Source organism: Empidonax traillii, unplaced genomic scaffold, assembly GCF_003031625.1.
Source record: "Empidonax traillii isolate 1590-97213 ecotype Southwest subspecies unplaced genomic scaffold, ASM303162v1 scaffold384:size1533304, whole genome shotgun sequence".
NCBI classification, from domain to species: Eukaryota; Metazoa; Chordata; class Aves; order Passeriformes; family Tyrannidae; genus Empidonax; species Empidonax traillii.
Genome location: NW_020955577.1, coordinates 928,571 through 944,002, shown reverse-complemented (window position 1 = coordinate 944,002; position 15,432 = coordinate 928,571). Strand labels below are relative to the sequence as shown.

The 15,432-nt window shown below is 38.4% G+C and overlaps 1 protein-coding gene across 4 annotated transcripts in view; it reads left to right on the top strand.

Annotated features, from left to right (window-relative positions):
• Window positions 1-15,432, top strand: part of CDK6 (cyclin dependent kinase 6) — a 128,321-nt gene that overhangs the window by 44,312 nt on the left and 68,577 nt on the right. For all 4 annotated transcript variants that reach the window (XM_027893184.1, XM_027893185.1, XM_027893186.1 and 1 more), the window contains exon 4: window positions 12,571-12,738. In XM_027893184.1, coding sequence (XP_027748985.1) covers window positions 12,571-12,738 — 168 coding nt within the window. The remainder of the gene's footprint in view (window positions 1-12,570; window positions 12,739-15,432) is intronic.

Here is a 15,432-nt window from a genome sequence, read left to right as displayed (position 1 = left end):
TAAGAAAAGACAAAGTGATAGACAATGTAAGTGGAATGGAATGGGCAGCCATTCCTCTTGTCTAGTGCTACCAGCAAACTTCTCATGCTTTCAGTGAAAACAAAAGACTTGTGCGTACTCGCCCGATTTCTCTTGCAAAATCTCTTCTCAATGCCTTGTCTGTAGGAAGAGGTGCTTGCCTGTTTCCCTTGCAAAGCTGTTGGTTCAGGAGCTGTTATTTTTTTTAATTCAAGTTCACAGAATTGCAAATGAACTGCTGCTGTAAACATGGAGAACAACTCAATCTGCTGAGTGCTTCCAACAAGCAACTGTCTTGTTCCCTGGTTTTAATTTAGGTGTAGTAAGGCATTGGTAAGATTCTTATCCTGAAGGCTATTTTGACAGCTCAAATAGTGCTATAACAGCATTGCAGAACTATATGTAAAGTCATTGGATGGGAGCTCCTGGGCAAGCTGATTCCAGTAGGCCACTGTCCCCTCGTGGCTCTTTCTTTAAGCTTATTTTTACCCATAAATTATATTTTTAAAAAAATCTTTTCTCTTCTGTATATCCTTGATTTTCTTGAAGGTTGTTAAGCCTTTATAACTGGAAGCAAATTCTAGTTCTTTAGAGTACTTAACAAACATTAACCAGTTAACCTTTGCAACACTCATGAATTAGTTAACCATTATCCCTGAATTTTTAAAGTGGAGCAAGAGAGGCAGCAAAGGTAAGTGCACTCCTGTGACAAGAGCTCAGGTAGTAGTAGACCCCAGTGTTGCGCTGTTGTGCAGCACTGACAAGCATCACGATTCTTCTGCCGTGCAAGTACATTACAAGCCAGAAAAGCCCCCAAAATTGAAAAGTGACTTTTAAAAAGTACCCAACTGAACTTTTATTTGTTATGTATTCCCTGGAGAGATTAGGAAGAGATTACCTCCTTACTTTCCTCTATATTTACATCTTTAATAAAAGCTGTTAACTATTTATTAAAAGAGTGTCTAACTTTAGAGAATGGCAGTATGTTGATGTCTGATGTCATGCTGACATTTTTGTCTCATAGAAGGTTGGCTACATCTCTCTGAAGGTCCTGTTAGTTGCAGTGAATGTGGGAGGAGAATGGAAATACTAAAAAGCAGTGGGACAAGCTCAGGTCTTAGAAAATTGATGGATGGAGTCCCCATGATTTCATTGGACTTCCGTTGTGCCTAATACAAAGTCATCTTCTTCCTCAGCATACAAGAGTCATTCATGACTATGCTGAATAAAGTTTTCATGATGGAAGCACTCAAAATTACGTCCAAGCTCTTCAGTAACCCCAGTTTCTAATTCAAAAAAGTGACTCTGCTGTCTAGCCTCTCTTACAGGGCCTTGAGCCTTTGTTTACCTTATATGCCACAAAATACATTTGCTTATATATCAAGAAATTGGTCAAGTCTGTATTATAATGTTTGAAAAAGTTTTCCATTAAAAAAAAAATTACTAGAATGAGTTTACAATTGCGAAGAAACCATAGAAATTAGATACCCAAGTCATATTGATTTCAAATGGTGGTTGTGTTTTTGATCTCTAGGATCCCTTTTTTCTCTGTTTAAAAAAAAAATGTAACTTACTCTCTTGTTGCCATGCAGGTGTTTCATCAAGAGCCCGTGCATTTTTAGTGGCTACTATTTAAAAAAGCAAATGAAGAGAGAAATTAAAGGAACAATCTTCTTGAGCCTTTTGTGTCTAGCCAAGGATTTGACAGTTTTCAGAAAAGTCTGGGCTGAAAGATACAAAGCTGCCTTGGGTGTATGAGATCTGATCATCCAGATCCCCTGGGATACTTCTGAAGTCTCATCCTTTGTTGTTATGTATCAGTGTATAAACAAAACAGAGCAGACAACTCCAATGAGAATTTCTGTAGAAATGTCAGTAATGTTGCCAAGGTGTTGATAGACCATTAGGAAAAGTAGTCTGTCATAAATCTCTATGTATTTACATAATTTGAATGCTACTCTGGACCAGAATCCATGTGGTCTAAGCTGTTTGCACGTGATTTTGAGCACATCAAGATGTTAGTCTTTGTTCTCAGGTTAGCCCTTCTTTTGCTTAGGTGACAGAGTAGGGCAGTCATCTTCCTGGGCCTTCCATGTTATCTCTAATGTTACCTTAAGTTAGGAGTCCCTGAGATAAATTTACAGATTTACTCTTCTGGGAGACTTTACCTCCTAAGTCCGAAGCTGTTTGTAAAGCATTTTTCTTGATGTATGTGCACAGCATTGTTTCAGCTTTCTAATCACTGACCAGCTGGCTTGTTAGTGAATAGAGCCGTGGGCCCCTTGCCACATTTCATGTGAGGTCTTGGCTGGGTGGCCAAGCAGGCAGCCCGCAGCCAGTGTCAAAGCAATTCAAGAGGTATTGGCACAGCAGTGTCCCCATTAATTTCTGCTTGTCACATGCTGTCATGCAAGTTACACCAGAGAGGAAATGACCGTTAAAAAAAAAAAAAAAGTACGCCTGTGGCACTTGGTCCCCTCCAGACGTTATCCCCGAGGTTAAACAAGTGGATACAATTAGCTGCTATCCACAGACAGCTGCAGGGAAGGAGAGGCCGAGATCTGGGCCCCACAGCAACGTGTCTTTCCTGTTAGCAAGGAGTGTTGTCTGTCAACATATGCCATATTTTAACCCTTCATGGAGTTTGAGTAAATTAGAGAGGTATTATGACCAGCAGTGTCAGGAAGGTGCTGGTGAAGAGCTATAGTGCTGCTTGAGCAGCATTCTTCCTTAGGGAAGGGGGTTGGTCTGTTGATGCCATTCCTTGTAAGGAGTGGTGTGAGAGGCACTGGAGGAGAATCCACTCATCAGTGATTGATAATTCACTGTAGTTTGTAGATTCTGGCAGGGAGCGAGATAGTGATTTCTGTGAACTCCTCTCAAAAGAATACTGAAATAGTTAAGGGGAGTCACGTCCAGCTTTGTGGATTTTCTGGGTGGACTGATTTATCTGATTACATCAGGAGAGCTTCCACAAGGATTGCAACAAGTGATTAGAAGCTTAGGAGGTCACAAAATATAGATGGGGAATGCAGAAAGAAAGACTGTGAAGAGGAAGTGGTAATGGTGTCCCACAATGAGAGAAGGAAATGTATACTATTAGGAGCAATTAAAAATATTTTTTATAAACTGAAAGTACTAAGCTCTACTGAGGTGATAGAGATAGGGGTGTATGCACAGTGCTCCAGAACAGATGGAGTTAGTCAAGTTTAAGTCTGGATTTTACCTCAGAAGAGGCTCAGAACAGCAGTCAGAGGAAGACTGCGACTTGTCCTGTTGAGAAACATGATTACTAAAGATGCTGGAGTTATATGAAAAGTGTCTTCTAGAATTCAAACTGCAGCTCTGCCCCAGCTATCCAGCTTGACCTGCTGTGATACTTAGATACCACATTTGGGCTGGTGTCAGTCTCTAGACATGTGCTAGAAGGGGCTTTGGAGCCAATGCATATGAATCACAGGTGCTATTTCAAGTCATTTGTATGGAACTTACCAATTGGGTGAAGCAATAAAGGGTTTGGGGGATTTCTTGGTTCATTTTAGTCCTCATCTCATTTTTAGATGGTATGAGGAATAAAAGAACTGAGCGTGTAACAACTTGTCAAACCACGAAGCTCTGTGAGAAACTGCTGTCAAGCTTGTGTTAAAAGAAAGGAAGTTTCCCAGAAAGTATTTGGGGATGTACAAAACTGTGATGATACCATCCAGAGATACAGGAAAAAAATATGGGTTTTTTGTTTATCTCTTCTCAGACCCATAAATTCTTTTAAGAGCTGTGCCTTCTGTTGGTTTTTCTACAGAGCACAAAGAGTGGAAAGGTTTGAGTAGTGAAAAAGACTATTAATCACAAAGTCACATTTACCTACTATTAAATTTTCACGTACAGGAGAGGTCTTGCTGACGGTGCCACATTTGCCGATTTCTGTCAGATGGTTAAAACAAGTTTCCCCTCTGTTCTCACTGAATTTGCATGTATTTTCTCTTAAAAACATCAGTAGCCAGATAGGAAATACTGCATGTTTCATTTGCATGTCTGGTAATTCCACTTTGATAGGAATTTTTGGTACACTGACTGACTGAACATAATTAAATAGGACAATAATTGTATTGGTTTCCTTTCATGCATATTCTTCTCATCAAATATGAAAAATAGCAGAGGAAAAAGTAAAACTTGAAAGATCTATACTGCAAAATGATTTGACAGGTGTTGAACTATAAAATTAGAAATTGATGTGGAAAGACTTATATATACTTAAAGAGAATGCATCCATGTGTGTGCTCAGGCACGTATACGTAGCTGTCCCGTAGATGTTAAGTAGACATGTAATATTTGGTCTTTGGTTCACAGGTACTGAGATCAGTGTGGAAATCAGTGTTATACCACTGTTAAGGTAGTGATATCACAGGCTGAAACTTTTAATGACCCCTAAAACGCTAATCCAGGTCCCCCTAAGGAGGGCATACAGAAGGTTCCTCAGAGCAGTTCCATAAACACAATCGGGTTCATCTGTTGTCTTAATCTAGTCTTAATTAGGTTGCCTTTGCTGCTGGTGAGCTCTGGTGTTTGAAGAGTGTTTGGAGCACTTCAAAATATGCTTGTTCCGGTTCTTCTGCAGCAGTACAAATTCAGTGGTTCTCTTCTAACTCAGAAGGGACAGTTGACAAGGGGACCAGAACATGTTAAACCTGCTGTAGTGGCTATGAATTGAATTCAGTCTACACACAGGAGTACGACCATGAAGGAAAATAGTGCCTCAGTATACTGAAAGATAGGGTTGACATACATACATACATACATATATATATATATATATATACACATAAAATTCAGTAATAAGCTTATGGCAATGCCATAGTATTGTTAAGCTTCAGAGTTTTTCAAAGCCTTTTTTTTCATGGACCTCTGTAATTTAGTTAAAATTTTGCATTTTTCCTAAATCTTGTGCACAGTTGTGGTACTTTTGCCTGGGACTGACATATAATGTTCATGATACACAGGCAGGTCTCTGCATAATAGTGACACTTGCTAGTTTTACTTGTCTAGCTATGAACTAATTGACTGATTATTGTATTTCACAGTAAGTTAAAGGACTTTCTAATCATGATTACCATGCTATTTCCAATAGCATCCAAAATAGTCTTCAAAACAGTGTTTTAGAGTCTCTACCCATTGAGGTATTGTATCTTTTAAATTGCTACACAAACAGTTCTAGTAATTTTAAAAAACAAAACAAAACCCCAGAAAACCAACAGAATACAAAACAAGACAATTCAGCTGTATTTGTTTCAGTGTTTATTGTGGTAGACTACCATAGACAACATTGCCTGTAATGGGATTATTCAAAACATTAAAATGCTTGTATACATACATGCATACTTTTGTGAGTGTGCATGTCCATAGGGTTCTTCATCCTGACAATTGGATAATCCAGAATCCCTTGCATAATCTGTGCTTTCTTTCTTAAAAAAGTACTTTAAAATAAATTGAAGACTGTTCATCAGAATATTTTTATCAGAATATATTTTAAAATATCTTTTAATCTACTCTGAATGTATTAAAATATCTTTGATATGATTAAAATAATTTTACAATTCAGAGATAATTGCACCATTATTTTACTTCATATTTAAAAATATGCATAATTGTTAATTATTTTCCAATAGATTGTTTAGGGTATCAACATACAAAACACCGACAAATATTACACCAATTCCTTGCGTGTGCTTGGCAGATATTAATAATACACTAAGTGAATTGGCTGTATTTTGCTCTGCACAGCATTTTACTCTATGAACAGAAAATGAACAATTTATCTTGTTTAGTAAGGTTGATTAATATGGCTGAGAGGATCATTTGAATGTATTGTTCTCTTCTCAAAATAATGAACATATTTAAATTGAACACGCTGTGAAATTCACATTGTCTTGGTACTCTGTAGTTCATTGCAAGGAATATCACAGCAGTCTTCTCTTATGAGGAATGACCCTTAACCCTGTGAATACTTCCATGGAAAGCAATAGAACTACTCTGAGAAACTGTTACCCAATGTAAGGAAAATTAAGAGCTCTATATCCTGTATATTGAGTTGGATCATGGGTGAGTCCTGAGAAGCTATAGTGTGGTTAGGAGAAGGCAGGGAGCACAACCTCCTCCTCCCCTTTCTGAATGCCCTGCAGGGAGACTGAGCAGAATAGCTTTCTCCTAAGAGAAGGAACAGGGCACAAGGGCAGGGATCTGTCTGCCTCTTACTGTGTCCCAGCCACTGCACCCAGACAACTGCATGGAGAGGAGCATCCTGCAGCTCCACAGACAGTGGCAGATTGCATGTCTGCCCCCACCATCATGGCATTCTAGATAGGCTGGTGTGATGGGTTCCCAGCACAGTGTGAGGACAAGGGTTAAAAAAGAAAATCCCCGCATTTAACAGGGAATCACTACATTATTGCTAATGCCTTTGGGATTCAGTGTAACAACATTAATCATGTCTTTTGCTATTCATGTATCTGTACTGTGTAATTCCTCAGGAATGCCATTGTTTTTTTGGCATTAATTAATGTTGACTGTTTGTTACAAAGCATAACCATAGAAGTGCTGTAATTATTCTGCTTCAAAAATAGGCCCCAGGGAATGTGACAACCCTTTAAACTTTAATTCCATCATGTTTAAAATCACTCTTTAAATTGAAAGCATTATGATGTTTGAGGGTTCTGTATAATCCTGTAGGATATGAAGGAAACCTCATCCTGCTCCCCTTTTCCTCAGAGAAGGTCTTGTTTCAATGAGAGGCAGTGAGCCTTTTCATCAGACTACCTTGACTGATTCATTACACATTGCTGTCTAAAACTCATCTCCTTTGTTTATGCTTGTGGTCGCCTTTTACGCAAATGCTCCTACAGGAAATGTTCAGGATGAGTATCCCAACACCTGCCACCCAAAACAGGGACATTGCATTCTGCTCAGCAAAAAGAGAAAAATGAGTTACAGATAGATAGAAACTCAGGGTGAAGGATGCAGGTTGTTGTGCAGCTACATGAGATACTCCATAGTAAAGTAGGGGAAACCTTAGGAGATTCCAGAGGACTGTTGTGCTTTACAAAATGTTAGCACAGAAATTGAGCAAAAAGAAGAAAGGCAGGTAGAAAAAAAAGCCATACAAAGCATGTGTTAGTATAAATTTAGGGTCTGCTATAGTTGACAAGGCTCTGTACTCTGTTTCTTTCATTTGGTATTAGGAAGTCCTATCACCATAACAAAGAGCAATCTGGTTAAAGGTTTTTCTTTCTTCACGTAGTAGCCAATTGAGTAAAACTTTTGAGCTTCACATAACAAGCAACCAGTCATAAGTGTATGTTACCTTGGGGTGCACATGTCCTCTGAAGTCATATTACTTTGGTGTTTTCCTTCAGGTTGCATCTTACTGTGTTCCCCTTTACCAAGACAAAATGAAGCATCCATGCCTTTACCACAGTTGTGGGTTAGCCTAGCCCAGCAGTCCGACTTCCACCCAGGAGCTCACTCACTTCCCCCACCTCAGCTACAGAAAGTAGAAAAGAAAAGAAGCAAGAAAGCTCATAGTCTGAGAAAAGAGAGATTGCTTACCAGTCACATCATAGGCAAAATAGACTCATCTTGGAGAAAATCAACTAACTTAGTTTGATACTAGTCAAGATAGATATTTAATTGCTAATTCAGATGGTGGTGAAAAAAGGCAGATGTTCAAATAACACCTTCCCCTGTCTTTTTGCAGGCTACACATCACTTCTGACTGTCCTCACCCTGAGCAGTACAGGAAAATGGGGTGTGAGGGATTGTGATCAGTCCATAGCAGCCTCTCTCTCCTGCTCCTTCCTCCTCGCACTTTCAGCCTAGGTCCAGCTCCAGCCTAGGTCCTGTCCACAGGCTGCAGTTTGGTCAGGAATATTCCTACTCTAATGCAAGTCCTCCATGGGCTGCAGTGTGGATATCTGCTCCATTGTGGAGTAACTCCTGTCTCTCCTCTTACTTCTCTTCCTCCTCCTCTATCCATTCCTGTGCTGTTTCTCACTCCTTTTGTTCCGTTTTCCTCCAGCCTTTTCTGCCCTTTCTTAATTATGTTTTCTCAGAAGCACCACTGTCCTGGCTGACGGGCCCAGCCGTGCGCTGCAGTGGATCCGTCAGAGCTGGCTGGAGCTGAGTGTGTCTGGCAGGAGGCAGCCCCTGGCCTCCCCTGACAGAGGCCCCTGCAGTCCCAGCTGTTGGTGCCCAGGCACCAACACCACAACCAAATCCACCGTTTCTTTTTTCTTTGAGTAGATACTTAAATGTTTTGGTCAAAGCCATGCCATCCTCTTTTGGATTAGGCAGGTAGAGTCCTCCTCCAGAGAATCTGGCTGGTCTTAAAGAAGTAGTAAGTTACTGCAGATAATTCACAGGTATTTTCTTTGAAAGTCAAGAAGGTCTGTGACTCTTAAAGGATCAGAGTGGTATTTGAAAGCCAACGGCTTGGAAGGGATTTATGGATCAGATGCTGGAGGAGGATTAAGAGGGGTCAGTGAAGCATAGAGTCAGGAGGGGATAGGACAAGGTGGAGACAGAAGTCTGTAGAAAGTCAGGGCTTTCTGCTCCTGCTGCCTCTGTGGGGAAATGTGCGCTGTGAAGCTCCCTTTGGCAAAGGCAGCAGCAGCTGCTCAGCCTCACCCAGGCAGAGCCCCATCCTCTGTGATGCTTCAGGAAGAATATGCAGAAAGTACTTCTGTGTATTACTGAGACTCATGACATAATATGGTATTGCCTGAAAAGTTCGTCGTAATTTGGTCCTGACTTCACTGCTGATAAATTCAGTAAACATCAGACTGAGCAATTGTTGTTGATACAATATATGGTGGAACAGACAAAGATGCATTATTTCCACAGCAAATTTTGCTCCTGTTTCCGTTATGAGGCTTTTACAAAAATTAAAGCTACATATTTGCCTCTAAAGAAAGTGTGTTTGTTTGTTGCATCCCAAAATAACTGTTTTCAACCGAGTTACATATAAATATTTTTGATTTGTGCACAGACTGCATTGAAAATGTAGCCTGGAAAGGAAGAAATTGTAAAGCCATGATTGTCTGAACATAACCACAATGGGATAACATACATATCTTCACCTTGAACAACAGCAACCATCATAGGTTTTGTAATACTAGAGTATGACAGAAATCTGTAATCTGAAACAAGAGGCACATTCTGTGTCTTGTGTTTGTAAACATGCAATATCCAAAGAACATCTCATAGACGTCAGTAGAGGTTTGATCATGACTCATTAGAGCTTGTTCCATTAATCTCCTAAGGCATGAAACTTCTTGTTTGTGGAATAGAATTGATCACTTTTCAATTAACTTTTGAAATCTGATTTTATCTGTAATTCCGAATTGCAGTATGCCTATCTACCACAGAAAATTTCTCAGGGAAAAGCAGAAATGGAAAAAACTAATCCTTGAAGCACATGAAGACTCTCTTGCAGTTATTTCTAGATCATGGTAATTGAGATAATACTGGTTATTCATCACTAATAAAAATGGATCCATTTCCGTCAGATGAGTGGAATTATCCTGATTTAATTAGGTAGTGATCTGGCTTGTGCATGTTTACGTCCTTTATCCAATTTGCTAGCAAAGGTTAGTATCTTCTGGTGTTAGTTACAGTGTCAAAGAAAGCACACAGGTCAGACCGAGTCTGATGTTTCTTACAAGTGGCTGACCAAGAGAATGAAGTCGTTTCTCAAACGTGAGACCTTATGGTTTTTGACTAGGCTTGTGTACAGCACAAAATTAATCATTCATTATGGATAAAAAACCAATTTAAAAGCTCTCTCTTTTGTTTGCTTTGGTATTGAAAATCCATTTGTGCAAATAAATATCAAATTCTAAGCTGTACTGTTTGGGATTCTCTAATTTAAAATGCGTAATAATAAGCCCATGTCGTGATTTTGGCTGCTGCTCTTTTCCTAAGTTGCTGAGAATTTAAAAACAGGACAGAAATTAATCAAAAATATCAAATAGTCTTTTTACATCCAAGTGCCCTTCTTTACACACATGAATCTTTGGGTGGTTCTTCCAAAATAATTTTAAACTGAAATCTGTTCATACCTGTAATAGTAAGTAATAAACATAATCAGCAGTCCAAAATGAATACTAGAGAATAACCTATATGAACTAACTCTGGATTTCCTAGAAGAGAAAATACAGTATTTTTCCCCCCTCAGTTTTTCTTCTTCTTTCTAACACCTTTTAAATTTACACTTTCCTGGTACATTTCTCTGCAGCACATCTCATTTTTTCTATGTGAAAAGAACTTCTGTAAATGATATTCATCTCCTGAGTTCTTCAAAGGGAGGGAAAGATATACCAGTTTCCATTTTCAAATATTTTCTTCTTTTACCTGTACCTGGAAGAAGATTGAATATAGAAACTGAAGACATGATTTGCAACTTGCTATGAACGGAGCAGAAGTGTGTTTGCTATGCTTGAGGAAGAAGGTCGAAACAAAACCAGCATCAGTTGTAGGAAAAAATATTCTTGATCTGTTTGGTAACTGCAGGAATGAGTTTACATACTTGACAAATGAGTAGGGTGCATAAATGTCACCAAAAAGGGACTTGCCAGGTCTACTGACTAATCTTTCAGTTCTTTAAATTATTTTTTAATTTGATATTATGTCTAGCTGGAATAAAAAGAAAAAATAGGCCCAAATTCAGTTAAACAATTAAGTTCATGCTTAAAATAATCATGCACTTCAATGTTCTTGCTGTGTTTTTCACATTTGCAAGACTGATCCAAAGACTGTTGAATTTTTATATAAGTTATAATGATGGGGAGTGAGCAGATTGATTCTCCTGACTGAAACCCACAGAGCTGTAGTCCTACTTCTTACACAAATTTCTGAACTGCAGAGAAAATAACATAAATATAAGAGGATTAAATACACTTTGTATATTTGTTTCAAAGATGTAGTCTGGATTACACCAGTTATCAAAATTATCAGATCTCAGTTTTTTTCTGGGGAAGCAAAGGAAATAAAAGGCATCAGCTAACAGGAAATGGGGTTCTTGGTTTACCACCATCCTTCAGAGGTGATAATAATTAAATGCTGTCACAGCATCCGTAACTCCATTGTAGAATCTTCATCATCAGAGTCTTCAAATAAAAACTTATCTATTTATGAGCAGGCTATATACAGAGATGGCCACGTTTTATCAGAGGTCAGGTTAGAGCTTCCAACTGTAATATCTATATATTTTATAATATTTTCTGTAAAGATGATCAGGGAACATTACAGGGAAATAATAATTTTGTATTAAATTATATAGCAATGTCTGTAAAGTATCCCTTAAAAATATATCCAACTAAAGCAGTATTATCAAGTTGAATGTTTTGAGCTATTTTTAAACCCATTTTCAGATATAATTCCTTTCAATAGTGCCTTGAATGTTTACTTGAAGCATGCCCAAGTCCATAGAGAAGAACAAAAGCAACCAACTTCAATTTTTCCTTCTTCCCTTTTCTCATATTTCATGCCACACCCTCTCCAAGATCGTTTTGGTTGCTAATAACAGGATTGGCAGACACCCTGCTGCATGGTTTATGGAAAGGGCATATTCACCAGCAAACACAAAACTGAAGTTTCGTGAGCTCAAGTCAAGTGCATATGAAAAACAAACTTGATCTGATTTGTTTCTTTCTTGTTGCAGCATCTTCTTGTAACTGCCTGTTTTGCAAATACAATTCTCAAGTTGACATTATCATTCTAATTTGGAATTCAGGGGATTTCTAGTATTTGGTTCTGAGTCTGTTGGCTCATTCTTTTCACATTACTAAGACTAATGTGAAAACATGAGTATAGATCAAATAGTTTCTTCAGCTGTGGAAATGTCATGGAAGATTATATCACTATAACAAAACAGAAAGAGAAACGAGAACTGTTATTATTATCACACTAATTTAGTGCTAAACTTTCATCTAAAGATAGTTTCTGTCCTATTCAGTAAATTCTGTACAACAGGTTTTGCCAAGTGAACTTTTTCCCTCTATAACATTAAATCTTGGGAAGTTTGTCATTCAAATGGTTTTTCTGATTGAAAGAGATCTTTGTGCCTGCTGAAATGAGTTATAACATTTCACTTCACTGGGGCAGGACAAAGCATAAACTAGTGAGGTGGAAAGGGGTGTGTGGTTTAAAGTTAAGAGTAAAAAGTTGCTATGTGGTTTTTTTTTACTTGAACAGCATTCTTTTGAAGTTGTCCTGGGATTTACAAATGTACTTTTGCTATTTCTTTTAAGTATGTTGACTAATCTTTATACTTATGTCAATCAGCTTCAATTCAGCTAGAAACAATACACTAAGGATACCTGTTCAAGTCTGTTGGTTGTAACAACATCCTGTCCATTTTATATTATTAGTTGGTATTATCTCCTGTGCACATATTTAAGTCAATATTTAGTAAATTAGTTTTGCAGATTATGACTGGGAGTTTACTTGTCTGCCTGGCACCTCCTCTTGATAATTGCGTATTAATTTCTTCTTTATATGTAGGATATGATGCTTCAGCTGTTTCGGGGACTGGATTTTCTGCATTCGCATCGTGTGGTGCATCGGGACCTGAAACCTCAAAATATCCTTGTAACCAGTAACGGGCAGATAAAGTTAGCTGACTTTGGCCTTGCACGAATCTACAGTTTTCAGATGGCTCTTACCTCAGTGGTAAGTTCTCATGGCTTCTTTTTTTCTTTTACCTAGCAGTGTGAACCATCTCTGCAATTGAAGTTGCTTGTGTCTCTGAAAACAACTCCTTTCCAACCAGGATTGAAGTCGTTGTGGTTACGTTGTACAAGTAATCAATTACTGATTACTGGCTCTAAATTAAATCATGGCTGATTAGTGATAGGTATCTGCTAGTGTTCTGAAACTCGATCAGTCAAGCTTCTGTAGTGATACTGACTTCTTTTGTACATTAAGTCAGACAGGTAGGGTTGAAGTTTATGAAGTATCTATTTTAAGATAAAGCTCTTCCTGATCTCCAGGTATCTTGCCCGAAAAAACCCCACACATACTTGTGAAAATGCCACACTGTCATGCTCTGATTTTCCACCTCTGTAAATATGGATTCAGTGCTTCCTTCTGTATGTTACTAAATGATTCCAAATAGGGCTGCACTGGAGGAAGCTCAAGTGGACCTGGCATCCAAAATCACAGCTATTTCCTAAGGTAGCTATTCAGGAGCACCCCCAGTATCACTAGGACCCCTGCCACTATTGCCCCTCTCCCAGCAGCTCTCCTGGTTGTCCTTGGCTCAGACACGAGCTCACTCACAGAAGGTCGAGCCCTCTCCTGCGTTAATGTTGGAGATGCCCTGCCAGCTCCTCGCTTTTTGACCCCATTTCCATATTTGCTGGCCCTGCCCCCAAGTCATCTGCTGTTAGCTTGGGACAGCATCTCTGAAGCATGTGAAAGAGCAGCCGTGCTTCGTGCATGTTTGGTATCATTTAGGTTTGTTGCCTGATCATGATTTTTTTTTGCTTCCATTTTCTATCCTGAGTATCACAACTGCCATGACGGTATCACTTACGATAACAACAGAAAATGGGGAACTGCTGAGAAAAGAAACCTTTGCATTTTACATCATGTTGTAGAAGTGAGCCTGGCTCATGATGATAAAAAGCAATGTATTCTTATTATTAGTTACTGCAGGGGTCTTCCCATTGTTATATGATGCAACTATGGACACCTAGTTTCAGTGTGAACGAAGGCAGGAAACAACAGAAAATTGTATCATCATTTTGCTAAACGCAGGAAAGAGTCCTTGTCATATAAAGCATATGTAAACCTGTGTTTTGGGACTAGGTTTTTTTATTGCCTGTAGGATTTAGTCTAATCCAAAGCTGAAAGAATCTGTCTACTGAGATCCAAAGCTGAAAGAATCTGTCTACTGAGATCAATGAAGACGTAGTACCTCAAAACAGAGCTTTGAAGAAAAGGAGAGAAAAGTTCTTCCTGAATTGCTGTAATTTTTTGTTTCCCAGTTACCAGTAGCAGCTTCAATTGATTCATAAAATTACTTAAGCTTAAATTGCAGAATACTGTAAGTTTTCCAGCAGGATGTTTTTGAAGAGTTCTCCATAAAATAAGGAAAAAAATATCTACAGAACTGAGCGGGAGTTTGCCCATGATCACGTAGCCTTCATGGGATGGAAGATCAAAAAGAAATAGAGTACATCTACCATGGCAAAAGACCTGCTTGTAAGAGAACATTGCCAGGATTACTTTCCAAAGGATGTATGTGTGCTTAAATCCAATACTTGCATACTAGAAATCATTTTTTAAGACCCATTAGCTAGTGCCCTTGACATTGCTTTGAACAAGAGTTGTTCAGACAGGGTTATCTACATGAAAGTTTGTGCTGTGTTCACATAAGCATTCCAGTGTCATTGCAGCTGTGCTAAAATAATTGAATCATTCAGTGACAAAGGATAAATCAAGTATCTGGGCATAGGCATGAGTAATGGCTTTCACATCTAGAACTTAGTGTATCATTATTTTCTTCTTTAAAAAAAATAACCAAAAACCATTTGCCATGGCTTTAAGTTAAAAATTCATTGGTTTTAACACATGAAGTGTTTAGCACCTTCAAAATAAACTTTTGTCTGGGTATGTAGAAACCTATAGGGGAGTGTTGCTTAGAATGTGATAAATGTGGTGTGGTTTTAAATGTCAGTCTTCAGTGTTTCTGCAGACTGAGTGCTGGTCAGAAACTTCTACTGACTGTGTATTAGCCATCAGTTTTTCTTTTCTGATTTTAACTTTTACCTTTGTCTAGTTATTTGAGTGTGCAAATTCTTTTTTTTTTTTTCACCTCTGATGAAACTCAATACAGAAATCAAAACTAAAAAAAATCCAACAAACCAAAACTCCCAAATTTCTGATTTTTAAACTTTAAGACATTCTTGATTTTACCATTCCTAAAATAGTGTAAATTGTAGTTATTCAGTGAGTAAACTTTTAATTGACTACAGCAAGACCAGCTTTGTTTTGAAGTGTTCGCAGAAAAAAACCCATAACATTATAAAAGACATATCTACAAATATACCAGTTAATAAAATCCTATCTTGCAAGGATTTGCTTCAGAGTATATTGAAAAGTGATAGTGCAGACAGCCCGGTGATAAAAGGCCCGTTGCATGTGCTATAATTATGATCAATACAAGGGCTCTGCAGCGTTTCCTTCAGAAGAGAAGCTTACTGCAAGATAGACTACAAGAATCATCTTTTGAAGTATCAGATCATTCCCAAGATGCATCCTCATTCATTGCTCACAAAGAAACTCTTCAGTTGGGAAAAAAGAGCTTGCCATGAAAGTAATCCAGTAAAAACTGATCCAGCCCAAGTGCTCTGGGTGCTG